Source organism: Malaclemys terrapin, chromosome 6 (assembly GCF_027887155.1).
Source record: "Malaclemys terrapin pileata isolate rMalTer1 chromosome 6, rMalTer1.hap1, whole genome shotgun sequence".
NCBI classification, from domain to species: domain Eukaryota; kingdom Metazoa; phylum Chordata; order Testudines; family Emydidae; genus Malaclemys; species Malaclemys terrapin.
The window spans coordinates 94,980,405-94,999,131 of NC_071510.1; the positions used below are offsets into that span (position 1 = coordinate 94,980,405).

Genomic DNA, 18,727 nt, shown 5'->3' on the forward strand with positions numbered 1-18,727 from the left:
GATCAGACTCCGAAGCAAAGCAGCGCGCATCCTCTGGCTTCAAGGAGCCTTGCCCGGTAACCTGATCCCTGCATCGGCGATAAGGCGAGTTCTGTGAACCAGCTGAAGCCCGTAGAAACCCAGCAATGTCCACCTACCCGTTGAGTAGGATCCAGGTCTTCGGGGTTCGAGTCCCTGGGGAGGTCAGGTCTTCGGGGTTCGAGTCCCTGAATAAGGTAAGCAATCGCCATAAAGGGGTTAGAGTCCCCGGGAAAGGGGTTAGAGTCCCCGAGAAAGGGGTTAGAGTCCCCAGAGAGGGGTTAGAGTCCCCCGAGTAGGGTTAGAGTCCCTACAGGCTAAATGGGACAAGTCGGCAGTAAATGCCCGGGGGACGCCCCGTTGTCTCTAGTACTTAGAAATTGGAAGGAAATCTCTGGAACAACCGGTTTGACTAAATCTAAATGAGAAACTTATGCCAAATTCAATGGCCTTCCTTTACTACCCATTTGTCCCCGACTAAAGACTGGCCAAGGTGCAGAACCTTTTCTGTTGACAGGATGGATTCCCTCAGGAATATCCTGGTTGATCTTAGACCGGGACAAATGAATTATTTATTTGTATGGTATAACTATAAACCAAAAAAAAACTGCTTTCGGCCCCAGCTGGCTGTGAAAAAAATATAGACAGAGGCAAACCAAAGGCAGTACAAGTTACAGTGCTGAGATTACATTTGCAAAGCTTAACTATCCAGTGAGATCCAACAGTCTGCCTTTGAGACCCTGGAGCTGGTGTGGTTTGGGGACGCTGAAGAAGCCCCAGGCAGCCGGCCTGGACTGGAATCTCTGAAAGAGACCCCAGGGTGTAAAAGAACAGCCCTCCCAAGAGTGAGAAGTTAACTCTATAGTTGCTAGAAGGAATTAAGCAGTGAAACTTGGTAAGAATTTCTGTAAGTAATCCAGGCAAGAAGTTATTTAAGTGGAATTATTCAACTATGAATACGTTAGTCTAATTTGCTAAAGAACACTCCTTCTGTGTACAATCTGTATTTTATAAGTTTAAGATGAATTGGTATTGTTTAAAGTTGCAAAAACGGAGAATACTTTTGCCAGGCACAGGAAACTAGTGTTGTTTAAGGTATTTAGCATTTAATCCTTAAGGTGACTTAATGCTACAAAATTTAAAATGTTTTAAATAAAGACCAAAAGTTGTGGCTGCAGCAGGGTAGTCAAAGCCAAAAGAATATAAGATTTAAATTTGTTTTTGAGTAACAAAATAGCAGATAAAAGATCTGGTAAAGAGAGAGAAGGACAGTGCCCCTGGCTCTGTGTGGTCGAGCTGTCACTTTGCTGTGGGTGCATGGAGATTTTGTAAGCATAAAAGAAACAGTTACACCTTGAGTAGAAATTGATGTGGCTAGTGTTGTGGAAATTGAATTGTGGAGAGGATGTGCATTTTCCCCAGAACATGTGCAGTGTATATTGTAGCAGAGATAAAAGAAATGCAAACTTGCCAATATAGGTTGTGTTGTCTCTTTCAGATCACTGGGTGTTTGAAAGCAGGAGTTAGAAGTAAAAGGCAATCAAAAGTCTAAGAAAGTTAATTGTGTCCTTTTTTAAAGTAAGAATCTTTAAGCTGTGGATAGCTTTGGATCTGGAAGCAAGCTAAAAAGCATCTGTATTAATGCAATTTTCTAACTAATAAGGTAGAAGCCACTGAAACCTGGGCTGCCTATAAAACAAATACAAGAAAATATGGGGTAATTCCTCTGTTTTGCCTAAAATCAACAAGAGTATGTGTATATAAAGGAAATATTTTAAGTAATTAATGTCTTTCAAATCATCAGAGAAAACGGATGCCAGCTGAACAGCATTCAACATACCATGCATTTACTAGTACAATAAGAATTATTTTTGTGTTCTTTGTCCTGTCTTGTGGTGTTTGTCTTGTGGCCAGAATTGTTGTGTTTAATATTTTCATAAGACAGTCTAGTTCAAAATTAAATAAAAAGGTTAAATAAAAAAGCAGATACTTGTTTTATTCAACTTGAAATACAAAGTGTTTGAATAAATCAAGAAAAATGTAATAAACTAAAGTCTAATACATTTGCTTAAGTAAAAAAAAAAAAAGCTTTTAATTAAAAAAAAAAATGTTGTTAAAATTTGCATATCAACAGTCTTTGGAAGCAAGGACATGGAAGGTTAACCCACTCCCCATATTGCCCATGGGATCCTTCTGGCTACCTCAGATTTCTAGCTAGAGGGCTGGGGAGGGAGGAAAGCTATTGGACACAAGAGGTTGTACCGAGTGAACTCCTCAAAAGTGGGTGTGCTCGTCCTGGTTTGTTGCTCCAAAGCTCTGTAATAAAGTTATTTTACTGGAAGGGTGTACATGGCATACATTGAATAATAAGACTAATGTACTGTATAATGGCAATGTGTATGCGTTCATTGTTGAAAAAAAGTGTATGAGTGAAAAGTGAAAGTTTCCTTTGTAAGTTAAAAGAAGCCAAGAAGGAAAGAAAAAAAAAGAACAGAACGAGTTAACTGAAAAAAAAAATAGCTAGCAAGCTCAATCCAAAGATAAGATGCTGGCCCATCCAAGGGCACTGCCCACAGCTAAGACTTGGCTGACAGCCAAGAAAAAGGGGGGCCTGAATGTGCCCAAGCAGCTGGAAAATCTGCAAAACACTGCCAGGCATTAATGAAATGTGTTAGGTTTTTCTCACAGGTAAAGAAGTGCTACCTAAAGACCGTAGCAGCCCTGCCATTCATTGAAACCAGAAGACTGAGTCTACATAAAGTCCATCAACGAAAGACTGCTTTGACTCCATGCTAGAAAGGCCCTTTCCAAGTGCTGTTAACCACCGACACTGCTGTGAAGTGCCAAGGACTACCTACCTGGACTCATGTTTCTTACTGCAAAAAGACCCCTCCACCTCGGGAGGACTCTCCGACTGATGATCAGCCTATTCCTCCTTCTAACTCTGCTGTGCCTTCTGGACAGCAGGAAAAAGAAAAAAAAGACAAGGTGAAGTGCTAGTAACCTCTCCCTTGTCCACTGACAGACCTACTGTGCCTTTGGATTTTTTCCTAAAAGAAGCAAAACCCATTACAGAGTGATGTGCTAGTAACCTCTCCCCTGTATGATGCTGAACCATGACTGTTTCAGAAAAAGAGAAGAAGGAACACTTGCTCCATTGAAACCACCAAAGTCCAGGAATTCCTGATTACAAAAAAAAAAATTAAGAACTGACCCTGGTGAAGAAACAAAGAATTACACACTGGCAGGAAGAAACTTGTGGGACCCATGCTTGGGAATGTGGTTTTGATTGGATTTTGGGGTTTATTCTACAGGCTGCGCCCTGTGTTTTGAATAAGTCCTTCAGCATGTATTGCCCTCCCTAATTGGATTTTAAATGCAAAAAAGGCTGCTATTAGATTAGCACAACAGAGAGCTTGAGTTATTTCCTCTAGAAAAAAGAGAGACTTGACCGGATCCCTATAGGATAAGGCCAATAGTACAGCAGCAGTTTAAAATATTTTAAGAACCAAAAACATAATAAGAAATTAGGGCAACTAAAGAAGGCCACAAGCCTTATTTGTGGAGCACAGCTAACCCAAGTACAGGCTGGAATTGGTGAGTTACATGTTATCTCCGCCCTTAGTACTATGACCCAAAAGTTGCTGATAAAAATGGTATTGAATATCACTGAGGCTGGGAAGGCATTGCAGTGGGATCTAGCATGTTCAGGCTTGGCCCACTGCCCTTACAGACACATCAGGAGTACCATCTGATCTGTGGCCATAGAGAAATACTTAGAGACTTTCCTGGTGGAAGTGCGGACATTCTCAATGCTCCTTCCAAGCATATGGACCGGTTAGGGAGGTGTGGGCTCCCACATACCGAATCCTGCCGGGTCCATAGGGAGGATGCATGTGGGATTGGGTAATTCACCGAGACATCTGGGAAATTAGACTAACGCTGATGCCCTGGTGGACTTGGCAACTGCACAGAGAAAACTAAGGCAGATGGTTCTCCAGAACCACTTGGCTCTAGATATTTTACTGGCCTCTCAAAGAAGAACATGTGCATTAATTGGACAAGAATGCTGTGTGTATGTCCCAGATGTTTATAATGCCACTTGGGAAAGAGCAAACCACCTTATGGAGATAGCAAAGGACCACGGAGGGAAGCGAATTGAATCCTGGTAGAGTAACCTGTTCAATTGGATTCCAGATATAGGTGGTTGGCTCCATAATGTACTCCGAAGCGCCGTTGTAATTATATGCGGCTTACTGGCCTTGTATGTTATAATAAAAGTTGAAAGTTGGATGGGCGCCAAGGTGTGTTCTGCCCAAAAGTAACCAACCCCAGTCTTTCTGCTCAGTAGTTGTCCCAGGAGTCCCTTCGAGGTACTCCAGGGACAAAGGGGGGACTGTTAGGTCCAAGGAAAATGGAGTATAGAACAGGTTGTTTGGCCAGCTTAGCCAAAGTTAGGCTAACAGTAGTTGCTGGGCCATTCCTGTCTCTCTGTGAAACATGAGGACATGCTTGCTTGGGCTACAAAGAATTAGATAAAGGGCGGGGGACCGTATTCTTGAACCAAATGTACTAGGAACGGTTTGTTTGGACATATGGAGACTTGCAGTCCCCACTCCCTGTTTCTGTTCTTAACTCCCTCCTTTCTCCTAGTTTCTAGTGCATGACGAAAAGCTGATAAGAAGCTGCTAAGGCATCATGAACTGTTTGTACTGTCAAAGAACATAGATATGCATGAATATTAGAAGCTTTTAACTAGTAAAGGAGGGGATTGGGTTGCTTTAACTATGACGCGACGGAACTGTCTATATAATCTCACTAGTTATTGTAATCGTGGCTGGTTCTCTCAGGAGACGGGCCGCTCTCTATTGTTGTGTGCACTCTTCAATAAAGAGCTTGTATTGGACCTTGCTGGTGTTGCCTGTCTCTCACTCTGCGGTCAGACAACGAACCTTGCCGTCTGGGTTAAAAAGTCCCCGACACCCCCCTTTCAGAGTCTGAGCCCCTTTTCATGGCACAGCACAGTTTATGGCTGATGCTCAGAGGGCACAATTCCAGTTCTGCTTCTGCCTCAAATCTGAGCCACTTTCCTGGCAGAGCAAGGGTCTTGGGCTGAAAGCCAGGCAGCCACAATTCCCATGAGGCTGCAGTCTGAGGCAGGGCTACTACCCAGGAGGGACAAAGAAGCTTCTCTGCCTGCCTAGACATGCTGCAGGGTGGGGGAGGGGCGGTGAGCATGCACAGAGCACAGCGAGAGAGAGACTGTGTGCAGGAGAAAAGTCCCAGCAAACACTACCTTAGGAGAAGGGGTTTAATTAGGGTTACCATACGTCCGGATTTCCCCGGACATGTCCGGATTTTTGGTCCCCAAATCCCCGTCCGGGGGGAATTGCCAAAAAGCCGAACATGTCCGGGGAAATAGGGAGGCTAGGATCTCTGAATCTGTGTGTGTGGGTCGCCCGCTGTGACATCATCTCGGTGTGACACTCGGCTCCTGCCCAGGGCATGCTGGGGGCTGTAGTCCGGCCGGGCCTCGCTCTTCAGGGAGAGCCGTGAGGGGGGAGCGGCCGAGAACTACAACCCATAGCGCTCGGGCAGCTCGGCTCTTAAACAGAGCCTAAGAGTTGGGAGGAGCAGAGCAGCTAGAGCCTGGGAGGGAAGTGCCTGGCCGGGGGCGCAGGGTCCGGAGGCATAGGGGCTGCCCAAAGCCCGAGCGCTACCGGCTTCACGGGTTTGCTGGGCAGCCTGCAGACCTTGCGCCCCCAGCTGGGCTCTTCCCCTCCCGGGCTCCAGCTGTGTTGGGGAAGCGCCGGCCGGGGGCGCAGGGTCTGGGAGCTGCCCGGCAAACTGTGAAGCCGGTAGCGCTTGGGCAGCCCTTTTCGCGTGGCTGGGAGGGAGGAGGGGGAGTTAGGGCGGGGACTTTGGGGGAATGGGCGGAGTAGGGGTGGGGCCGGGGGTGGGAAAGCGGCGGGGCCAGGGCCCGTGGAGTGTCATCTTTTTTTATTTTTTAAATATGGTAACCCTACCTTGGAGCAGGCTGGGGACCAACTCTGAGACCTGTATGTGACAGTGCAAGTAGTGTGACCAGATAGCAAGTGTGAAAAAATCAGACAGAGGATGGGGGGTAATAGGTGCCTATGTAAGAAAAAGCTCCAAAAATCGGGACTGTCCCTATAAAATCGGGACATCTGGTCACCCTAAGTGCAAGGGTTGGGTGGCTGGGAACAGGCAGAGTATAATTCACGCTCTGTAGCGCCTGTGAAAGCTGCCTCACATAGGGAACACTGCTTAAATTTCAGCCACGTGTTTGCAGGAGAGCTCTGCCATGCCTCAGTCGGGGCAAAGGAGTCCAGCAGGGAGGCATTGCAGCAGCAGATCCAGTTAACTGAACCCACCATGCTGTTTTGTAGCCAATCTGTGAGGGGAGAGAAGGAGGAAGATTATAAATCAGGTGTTGGCAACCTCTGAGAAGTGGTGTGCCGAGTCTTCTTTATTCACTCTAATTTAAGGTTTCGCGTGCCAGTAATACATTTTAACGTTTTTAGACTGTCTCTTTCTATAAGTCTATAATATATAACTAAACTATTGTTGTATGTAAAGTAAATAAGGTTTTTAAAATGTTTAAGAAGCTTCATTTAAAATTAATCTAAAATGCAGAGCACCCTGGACCGGTGGCCAGGACCCGGGCAGTGTGAGTGCCACTGAAAATCAGCTTGTGTGCTGCCTTTGGCACATGTGCCATAGGTTGCCTACCCCTGTTATAAGTCATAACTGCACGAAAACGAAAAAAATTAAAGGTTTTATAAACAAATAATCAGGAGAAACTGAACTCCCAACTTCCTCTACCACCAGAGGCAGAAAATCTGGTGGCCTGAACTGAAAGGAAGAGAGCTTTGTCCTGAAGCCACTAGCAACAACAAATTCCCGTGGCAGGCGAGAGGCATTAACCCACTATCAGGTGCAGATTAGCCTCTGAGCCAATGGGGTCCATGCCTGGGGCCCTAAGAAAAATGGGCGCCCCCGTACTCTGAGCTGCCCCGCTCTGCCCAGCTGGTGCTCCCGCTGGGGAGCGGGGTTGGAGTGTGGGGGCTTGCCCTGCTCCACCGGCCTGGCACTCCTGCGGGGAACAGGAGAAGCCCCCATGTCCGACCCCACTCCCCAGCAGAAGGTCTGTGAGGGGCAGGTGGGGGACTGCAGGCAGAGTGGGGAGGGTCCCCCTCTTGCTCTGGCCCAGGGCCCCACAAAACCATAATCCGCCTCTGTCCACTAGTAATGAATGAGAATCTGCAACATAAAGGTACCTAGTGAAATTTTCAAAAGCACTTAGGTGCCTATCTGCATCTTCAGTCACCTAAATACCTTTGAAAACCTGGCCCTAAGGGTTAAACTTACACTTATTGAAGTAAATGGCAAAGCTTCCATTGGCTTTAATGGTTCAAGGCTAAAATATGAAATCCTCCAAAGTGAAGAACAATCTTTTTTGACATACTCTGTAGAATGCCTATGTCTGTTAATGTAATGATAAATACTAAGGCATAAATACTTTTGAGGATAGAAATTCTCACAGAATGTACATCTTTCCACCTCCTGATGGGTTTTCAGCTTAGGTATTGATACAGCAGATTTACTAAATTAGCTATTTTAACTATTACTTCATTTAAATTCCTAGATAAAAATATAACTTTTAGTTCAAAGTGCCAAAAACTCCCTAAGTTCTAAGAGTATTTTTGTTAAAATGCAATCACAAAATTAACAAAAAGTTATTTTGAAAAATATGTTGTCTTTAATGTCAAAACAATACCTCACTGATTCCTAACGTGCCCACTCTCCAGGAGAATGACCTTTGAAACAAAGTTTTTTGCTGTATCAATACCTAAGCTGAAAACCCATCAGGAGGTGGAAAGATGTGCATTCTACAGAGTATGTCAAAAAAGCCTATTTAATATGTTCTATTTAAATGTATTTTAGAATGTGTAATGGAAATATATTTATAGTGGGGGGGGGGGGGGGGGGGAATGTGTAAATCATGTTAAGTAGCTTTTAGCCTGAATCATCAAGCACAAAAGTTAAATCTGTAGTGAAGAATTCAGAACAACAATAATTGCCATTTACAATTCACAGCACTTTTATACCTTATAAGTACAATAAGACTCTTGAAGGAGGCATGAATCTCTAAACTATTGAGAGTGTTTTGTATACTTAAGAATAAAAGCATACAGATTAAGACAGTCAGAGGTAAGGTATCTTTGGAAAGTTTAATTGAAACTTTACTGTTTTATTTTTGGAAGCATCAACATTTCTAACACATTTTCAGTTCTATAAGATTACAAAGGGGCAGTAGGATCTCCAGTTACATACTGTACCCAGGTTTCTATAGAAAATTCATACTGTACATTTTGCTACCATGTTTTCAACAGTTTCCTTTAAAACAAAACAAAACTAGAATAATCCACAACTAAAAAGGGTTTTGGCAATAGAGGGCAGATAGGAAAAGTAAAGTACCCCCTGAACTCTCAAAAAACCAAAAAACCCCAAAACAAAACAAAACAAAAGACACTTTTTTTTCTCTCCTGGGGAAGAGGGCTGGACAGAAACTTTCCTGTGTGTCACTGACAGAGCCCCGAACATTCCTTCCTCCATCTTTCTTACTTTACCATTCTCATCACCATTCATAGTGTCTGATCCAAGGTTAAAGCTCACTGAAGTCAAAGGGCTCTGGATCAGGTCCTTAATCTTCTGAAGAGGGCACTATTCAGCAACACAGAGCATAACTTCCACCTCAACTTCTTGCAAGGCTGGTGGTATATATCCACAATACACTCAGCCCCCACCAGCCTGAGAGAAAGAGACTAGGATCAGAAAGTGAACTTGGGTCTCTGATACAGGACAGAAGTGCATTACCACAATGTATTGGGGTTCTTACACTACATATTTAAGTAGAAAACGTGTCTGCAGAAAATAAAATGAGACAATTTCCCTTTTCTAACAATTTTACCCATACATGGATCAGTATCATGAAAATAAAACATTTTACTGGTAAATTTGTTTTCTTTTCAAACTGTTTATTGCCCAAGCATGAAAATCTTAGGAATATGTACGTATGTGGATGTATGTTATATATAATATTAAAATCCAATTAAAGACTTAATGTCTTATAGTCTCCTGCTGCAATAATTGTTTAAATGGCTGTGCAGAATTGTTTTTTTTTATTATGGTGTCATAAACAATTAAAAATGTAAGGCAGCCAAATTGAGCTGTTATTGTTACACAAAAAATATCTTCCACATTAGCCCTCAATTTTCCTCAAAGTGTTAAACACACATGATTACAAGATAATCAAAACATTTCTTTTTCTATTAACAGTAAATTAAGCAGTTGTTTCCACTGTACACGTTACCTCATGCAGCCCCCCCATTCCTCATATATATAAAATTATACTCTCTTGTGAAACAGGTTTGTAAACTCTAGTTAGGAACCAATTTACATTTATTCTGTCAATCCTACAGAAAGAAAAAAAAATCAGTTTCATGGTCTCTGCTTCTTTATTTTTTACACAAGTTACTTTTAACTTTTAAGCAGGTTTTTGCATATAAGATGGAAGGCTAGGTGTTTTTTCATATTTTTGAAATGGAGAGTCAGACATAGAAAATCTTGTTTCTGACTCTAGAAGCCTTGCAAGAATTCTTGTAGCTGTGTGAGTATTTCTGTATCCACTGTTTCCATAAGTGCCTGAAAGGCTTGTTCTCCCAGTAATTCTTGCTGTGCCTTTAGCTTCTCATAGACAAATTGCTGCAGCGACACAGTGTGTACAGGGTCCTTCAGTGCAAGCTGTGGAAAACAGATAAGAGCAAAAATATAGCAATGCAGGCAAGAGGCAGTCCCAACACCCCAGTGACTCATACATCTATTTTATAATCTGAGCTGAAGTAATAAAAAGCTTTTCCTTTCCTTTGTACTCATACTGAGAAATGGTCTCACTGAGTCAAATTCTTCCAAGGAGAACTCAGTTACCTCCACAATGAAAATTAAACTGTAGTTTCAAACTAATTAAATAACAGTTCTCAAATCATGGACTCAAACTGCTAAAATACTTTGCACTTCTATAACTTCTTCCATCAGAAGATCTCACAATACTTTATTAACTACCATTAAGTATACTCCTCATCATCCACATGAGGTATGGTAGATATTACTGTGATGGCCACATTAGAGATGCCAATCACCCAGATTTTACAGATGGGGAATCAGAGACATACATAGGTTATGTAACTTGGTCTAAGTTCACACAGCAAATGAGTGATACAGCTGAGAATAAAACCCATTCTGTAGACTTTCACATCTAATCTCTAACCACTAGATAATGACCTGCATTCACCCTTGACTTGTGAGGCTTACAGTGAATCAAACTAATTTGTATATAAACTGCCTATAGTTATTCCCTTCCTCTAACCTCAAGAATTGTGAATAGTAAGGTTATATTACCTCTGAATTTATAACTATAATGACCACTGCTAGAATACTGTGTCCAGCTCCAGCACACACAATTCAAGAAGGATGCTGATAAACTGAAGAGGGTTCAAAGAAGAGCCACAGAATGCGTGAAGGATTGGAAAGCATGCCTTATAGTGAGAAAGTGAAGGAGCTTAATCTACTTAGTTAACAGGGACTTGATCACAATCTATCAGTACCTACATGGAGAACAAATATTTGATAATGGGCTGTTTTATCTAGCAGACAAAGATATAACAAGATCCAATGGCTGGAAGTTGAAGCTAAACAAATTCAGACTGGAAAAAAGTGTAGATTTTTAACAGTGAGGATAATTAACTATTGGGACAATTCATTGTGGTGGATTCTCCATCTCTGGCAATTTTTAAATCAAGATTGGATGTTTTTCTAAAAGAAATTTAATTCAAATTCAAACAGGAATTTATTCAGGCAAATTCTATGGCCTGTATTGTGCAGGAGGTCAGCTTAGGTTATCACAGTGGACCCTTCTGGCCTCAGAATCTAAAGTCCATCTATCTATCTGTGTATTCTTAAGAGTATGAGCTCTTCAGAGCAGGTACCATACTTCTAGAATGTTTGAAAGCACTTAATGAATGTTACTATACATAAATAATAAATAAAAATAAGGATTATCTTTATTTGTAATTAATACTTTAAAAAAAACAACAAATAATCTAGGTCTTAGTATCCACTGTATAAAGTCAACATAGAATCTGTGTTTTTTTCTCAGTACTAGCTTCAATAATTAATTAAATAATGTATAGTACTTACATCGCACTTTATATCTTCAAACTGGTGTGCGTGTATTAATGACTAAATCTTTACATCACACTTATGAAATGGGTCAGTAGTGACCCCATTTTACAGAATAGGACATTTAGACAGAGAGATTATGTAATCTGGAGTGATTTAACACACAGAGTCACTTTCAAAGTCAGGATTAGACTTCAAGAGTAGATCAGATACAGAGTAGATACAAAATGGAACAGCTTCAACAGAAGAGATATAGAGAAATTCAACCCAGACTAGCCGATGGACTGGGAGTTAGGGCATTCACATGGAATGGGTGAGACCTGGGTTCAAATTCCTGTTCTAGAGCATGAATTCAAAACTTCGTCTCCCCAATCCCAGTTGAGTGCCCTAGCCACTGGGCTAAAATTATAAAGTCACCACCCTCCCCAAGCCTGACATTTTTTTTCTGGCTGAATCTGCATTATTCAGCAAATAAACTATTTGTTCAAAAAAATTGCCCAGTTTTACTTAAGAGTTCTTTGCTTCCCATCTAATGGTTATTCCACAAGAACATACCTCTTTTCTTGTAAGTAACAGAATGGTGCATAAAAGATGTGTTTCAATAGGCTCCTTGTAGGTCATCCATGAAAATACTAATGAGACCCATCCCCATTAATCTTAGAATTCAGATGAAGTCATGCATGTTAGACTTGTGCAACTCTGCTCTTCAGAGGTTCTTGTTACTGCCACTTCATTTGCAACTTTGTCTCTTATAATTTTTTATCTTACACAACTACTGTATGATTGGAGTTTCTTATACTTTTAGTCTTAATACTTTATAAACCCTTATGCAAATGACAAATAAAATTAAAATGGGTTATTGTTGCAGGCAAAGGATGTTTACCATTGGTCAGCCTGAATAAGTCTAAAGTTTTAGAAGATAATTAACTTGATGAATTAGACCAAGACTGCAAAGTCCAGGCAGTCTGTCACCCCTCTCCTATCTCTTCCTCTTATGGGAATTAACAAAAAACATCATACTTTGGGGAAGTGCTTATATCAAACAGGAAAGCAATATTGTGCGTACCTATCTAATGACCCTACTTGTGCTGACAATTTAATTTGAATTCAGTATCTTCAGAAATAAAAGCATAAGCCCCCTACTGCTTGAGCCTCCTACCTTATCTGGTGGCTGTAGGAGACAACCTCATACGTGGAGCAGCTGACACTCTCTTAGCGTGGGTTACACTTACTACATAATTTTCAAATATTCGTGACTGGCTATTACCAAAACAAATTTCTTCAAAGAAGGGAAAACACATTCTACATTGAGGACTACTTTCTACACCATATGTACTAAACCCTCTGAGCTACACAAAAGCACTGGAATGTGAAAAAACAACCAGCCAAAATTCCTCCCTGCATTGGGATAGCTCAAAAAAGGAACACCTGGCTTTTTTTTAAATCAAGTGGGAGAAATTCCAGGCCCAAAGTATTTTTATAATATTACAGTCGAAGAAAAATAGAGGTTTGAATCTAAGATCCAACTTAATGTTAACTATAATATTACGGACAAAGAGTCTTGTGGCACCTTATAGACTAACAGAAGTATTGGAGCATAAGCTTTCGTGGGTGAATACCCACTTCGTCAGATGAATGTAGTGGAAATTTCCAGAGGCAGGTATAAATATGCAGGCAAGAATATACCTGCCTTTGGAAATTTCCACTACATTCATCTGACAAAGAGGGTGTTCACTCACAAAAGCTTATGCTCCAATACGTCTGTTAGTCTATAAGATGCCACAGGACTCTTTGTCGCTTTTTACAGATCCAGACTAACATGGCTACCCCCTGATATAATATTACTGTGATACTGCAATACTTGTTGCCTATTTCTCTTATTTCATGTATGATAAAGGTAAAATTGAAAAAAAACTAGAACAGAAAAAGACAGACATGAAAAATCCTTTGACGTATCACAAACAAGCTGCTAAAACTACATTTTATATTTGTTATGAACACCTGCCATTGAGATGAAATGGTAGACTACTTTTCATTTTCATTCATAAGTGACTGCAAGGAAAGTTTTTTATTCTATTGTACTCTCTGGCATTTAATTCTTTGCAGTCTTTCACCACTCCCATATTTGTCACCTTTTTGTTGTAAATCTCTTCTAAATCAATTGTCATCTCTATATTTCCAACGCTGGTTTTTTAGCCTTTGATTCACTACCATTTCTATCTTCTAATCTTTTTTACCTCTTTAACACACCTTCTTTTCGTACTTCCCCCCAACTCATCAACTATTTTTATACTTTCAATCCCAATGTCTTCTTTTTAGTGATGCCTGTAGAGCAAATGTTTCCGCACCTATGTACGTTCGTTTCCATATTGTAAAAGACTTTGCAAATTGAATCACACTAGCTATTTCTAAGGTGTAGTAATTTCACGTGTCTAGCAGATGGTGTAATTTATATGCTAAAATAACACCATCAAATCTTATTCATTAATATACATTAATAATGTTTAGACATATACAGTAGAAACTCAAGAGTTATGCACACCTCAGGAATGGAGGTTGTTCATAACTCTGAACAAAACATTATGGTTGTCCTTTCAAAAATTTACAACTGCACATTGCCTTAATACAGCTTTTAAAATTTACTATGCAGAAGAAAAATGCTGCTTTTAAATCATCATAATTTAAATGAAACAAGCATAGAAACAGTTTACTTGCCTTGTCAATTTTTTTTTTTAAACTTTCCCTTTATTTTTTAGTGGTTTACGTTTAACACAGTACTGTACTGTATTTGCTTTTTGGGGCGGGGGGTGTCTCTGCAGCTGACTGATTGCATACTTCCAGTTCCAAATGAGGTGTGTGGTTGACTGTTCAGCTCGTAACTCTGGTGTTCGTAACTCTGAGGTTCTACTGTACACAAAAAAGCAAATTCTACATTACACCCATTACCACAGTCAATACTTGCCAAGGTAACTTTTGTTCTCTGAGTGTATTGCTTTTGAAGATCTATACTGACAAAGTGCATGCATTGCCACACAGTCACAAAACCCATTTCAAAGCAATTAGCTCTTCTGGATGGGAGTGCATGCCCCTATGTTCCAACACTCTGGAGTCAAGAGTATAAAACGCCCTTAACCCCAGTTGTCCCTCAGTTCCATTCTGATATGTGTGCTAGATTGGAGGATGGCGTTTTCTGTGAGTGTCAACCATATGGAAAATTTGAGGAGTCTACTATTTTGTTATTTAGATCTTTCAGGCCTTAGAAAAGGTGAGACGGCACTGAATTTCTCAAATGTCATGTTTTTAATTAATTTTAACTCATACTAATTAAAAAAATTGCTTGTAAATACTCATAAAAATCATTCTGAACTCAAATAGCAAGTGTGAAAAGCTTGGGGCAGATACACTGTATTCTTCATATATAACAAGGAGTTCAAATCCCTGCTTTAGGTACAAAGCTCAACTGAACCTTAAATACGGAGGTGCTGGATGCACGTGTATAATAATAATGAGTGCATTCTATGGAGTGACATTAGACGTTTTCAGAATCCACTGAATAATATATTTTATATTACTGATTTATACAATATTTAATGTTACTGAAGTGATTAATCAGGAAAAAAATCAAAGTGAGGAATCTCACAAACCTAAAAGTACCCGACAATCCAAAGTGACGACCTTGACTCTTAATCTACCCACTCTGCCTAGAACAGTGGTCCCCAAACTGTTGGGTGCTCCCCCGGGGGAGGAGGGGCATAGAGGAACGTTTGGGGGGGAGGGGCATGCAGTGGGGCCCAGGCCAGCTCCCATGAGGGTGGGGAGGGAGCGCCATGCTTCCAGCCCCTCTCTGCCCCCATACCAGCTCCACCCACAACACCATTCAGGCACCAGTCCTGCTTTGCCTCCAGGCCCAGGCCAGCCCCCATAGGGGGCAGTGAGGGAGCACCATGCTTCCACTCCCACTCCGCCCCCAGATGAGCTCCACCCACAGTCACACGCCACCCCCAGTCCTGCTCCGCCCCCAGCTCCACTCCACCCTGTGCTCCACCCCCAGCTCAGCTCTGTCCTCATTCCTTCTCTGCTCCCAAATGTGCTTTAACAGTGTTATGGTATTCTCCAATATACGTTAGGATTTTTTGTACCTGATATCCAGAATCAATCTGAAAATTGAATTTTTAAAGCTCTTTTCAAGAATTTCTAGACAAAACCCATCAGCAATCATAACTAATATACAACAATTATAATGATTGCCAAAACAAATCACATGGGCTCCAATGCAGATCCCCACTGTAATCAATGAGATTCCACAAATTGAAACACACTAGCTATTTCTACTGTGTACATCTTGGTGGATCCTTTTTCAGGGTCTAGCCCCTTGACATTAATAGTGGGGGAGGGAGGTTAATAACTACTTCTCAGGTATTACCATTATTAATTAGTACCTGGCTTAAGGGAGAAATCTGAAATCTACTTCACACCATTCCCTTATATCTGAAGAAAATGTCCTTCCTCCCATAACTAAAGTCTTGACCCTGCTAGGTTCTGAGCATTTTGGCTTTGACCCAGCAAAGCATTTAAGCTGGGGGGGAGGGGTTTGACCAATCCACCTGACCCTCCCTGCCCGGTGCTCTCCGCCCTCTATGCCTAGCTGGGCCTCCGGGACAGACCTGCCTCTCCTGGTACCTAGTGTCATGGCTGGGGGGTGGGGGGAAGGCACGCAGTGGGGAAGGGATGCCCTGGCCCATGTCTTTGTAGAGCTCATCTCTTCTCCTCCTCCTCTGCCCCCTGCCCCCCCGAATGTGGCTGGAAGCAGCTTGTCTCTTCCTGCCTGCACAGTGTCGAAAGGCAGGTAACACCTCCAGACTGCTGCTGGCCACCGACATAACCCAGCCACTTCCGGCTACAGTGTGTGCAGGAAGGGGTTAAACCCTAAGGATGCATTGTGCACCAGGGCCCAGGGAACCTGACTGCAGAGGCTTCAGCGAACCTGTCCAGAGATACAAACTTAGATACAAACTGAAGGCTGCAAATCAGCAAAGCACTTACGTGCATGCTTTAATTTTAAACAGTGAGGTGGCTCAGCTGGGGAGGGTGGCTAGGGGATGGAGCAGCCTCGCACTCCCTGGGAGCAGGAGCGGAAACAGGGTGGAAATCGTTTCCTCCCCCACTCCAGAGCTTAGCTGAGGGGGGAGAGGTTTCCCCATGCCAGCGCTGTGTGGGGCTTTGGCACATGCAGGGCTCGGCTCCTCCTGGCCAGTGCCTCGGGCCAGAGGGTCTTGGGCCTTCCCGGGGTGCTGGCCCAGCCAGAGGGAGTGGGGGAAGGAAGGAGCCTGCCAGCCATGGTGGTGACCTGAGCGCTCTGATCAGGGGCTGGTTCTCCAGATAGCACTGGGAGTGGGACGTGCCCCACCCGGGGGGATATAGAAGGGCAGCGGGACTGGGGAAGGTGAAGGGGTAAAGCAGGGAGAGACCAGTGAGAGGGGGAGCACATAAAGGGCCAATGGGTGGGCAGCAGAGGTGACACGTAACCAGTGGCTGCCTGGCGCTTGCCTGTACTCACCAACTACCGTAGCTCGCAGTGCGCAGCCAGCGCCAGCAGAAATGGGGTGGGGCCCTGCTGGCCGGGAGCTGGCATGCAACTGAGTCTACACTGATGGACCAGCAGGAGGAGCAGACAAGCCCCCCGTGCTGCTGCTTCGCCCCGCCACCAGTCTTGCTCACCCACCCCCATCATTGGGCTGGACCCCATCCCACTCACCGCTGGTGGGCGGGTGGCTGGCAAGCAGGGATCCAGCCAACAGCAGGACCCGCCAGTACTAATGGGGGAGGAGGGGGGAAGGAGAGACAGAAAATATGGGACAATTTGTCTGTTTTTAAGAAAAAAAGTCAGGACACCTGCAGGAGGGTTTAAATATGGGACTATCCCTTTAAAAATGGGATGTCTGGTCAGCCTAGGTATCTACCTGGCATAGCTGGGCCTGTCTGAAGTATGGAAGCATGGCATGTTGTGTCTGCAGGTGAAGTTTCCTATCACCCTCTCACTCTGCATGGACATTTAGAATTAGCATCTGCATAACCCGGAGAAAATGATCCAAGAACTTGAATGTAGGAGACTGGGCATATCCCTGTGTCTGAAATTCCTCCAGCAGTGGTAGCATATGTTACAGCATCATCAAGCTCTTTAATGACTTGTTGTAAGGATTCAGTGTCTTCAGACTCAAACACCTTTTGAGTCAGCCAACACTTCCCAGACAAATGCTGGAACTACATGAGCACTTCCTCCCTGCTCACACCATTTAACAAATGAATAAAGTTTCAGAGCACTCAGGGCCTCAAATACTAGATTCAAGCTATGTAGAGAAGGCGAATCACTTACCAGCAAGCATTTGATCTCGAGTACAAGCTGCATACACCTCAGATTCAATAAGAAGGACTAGCAATGTGATTTGTCTGGGTGAAAAGCACCCTGATAAATCACACTGGTACCAAGTTCATTTGGGGGAGCCCATTTCATTTGCTGAACAAAAGCATAGAGCTGCAACAGCTGCTGCTATTTCCTTACATTTCAGCATTGTGGCATAGACTGTGGCCATGTCAGCTGGTTGGACATCCACAAAAAGTGCATATGCAAAACTGCTGTGTAGGTGCTATTCTTTGTTGGAAGCTTGTACTTTAAATCAAACCAAAATGGAATCACTTGAGTGTGAACAATATCATCATCATTTGGTATTGGTAGGACATCATGAGGTAGTAGTGTTAAAAGTTACCAAGAGCGAGCTCAGATGGTGTTTATATGTAGGTGACAGGAGTTTATTTTCTCAAGTACTTTTTCATGGTGAGTTGGTTCTGGACATGTTCTAGGTTTCTCAAATGCTGCACACTGTATAAAAAAGACTTTGGTTGCCCAGGAAGAGTAGGTGACTTCCTTCCCAGCTTCCATGATATTTCTTGTGATGCTGGACTATTTGCAGACTGTTCTTGAATTACCATTCTAGACAATGAATGGAAGGTGTTTACTATATTACCAGTCTCTGTAGTGATGTCTATATTATCATCACCTTCTTTATGGATGAGATTTCCACCAGCACAAGTGCTATAATTCAATTTGGAATTAACAAATCTCCCTTGAGTCTTTCTACTTCAGTTTTTAAAGCACTAGTGATTAACCACCTCAGCTCATCATCATTGATAAAAAAAATCCATGAAGGTGTAGTATATCTCTATTAAATTGCAAGATCCAAACTCATGGTGTAGCTGTGAGGCAAGGCTTACGTGCAGTGGTGTCATGATTTTGGAACAGTTAAATACTATGTACTCCACAATTTGAATGTCTTCTGAACGATTATACTCATTGCTAGCCAAATTATATGCCTCTTTATCTATCAACCAAAGGACAAACTCCTGCTCCAAGTGGGGCAAAAAAGTAGCTGACCTCTGTAAACTACAATCA

General features: G+C 42.6%; 1 protein-coding gene across 1 annotated transcript in view; it reads right to left on the reverse strand.

The window, feature by feature from the left end:
- Positions 1-8,254: 8,254 nt before the first annotated feature.
- The window catches only part of IPO11 (importin 11), a 230,789-nt gene continuing 220,316 nt past the window's right edge, over positions 8,255-18,727 (reverse strand). The window contains exon 29 of the mRNA XM_054033042.1: positions 8,255-9,846. Within this exon, the coding sequence (XP_053889017.1) occupies positions 9,682-9,846 (165 nt within the window). The 3' untranslated portion in view covers positions 8,255-9,681. The remainder of the gene's footprint in view (positions 9,847-18,727) is intronic.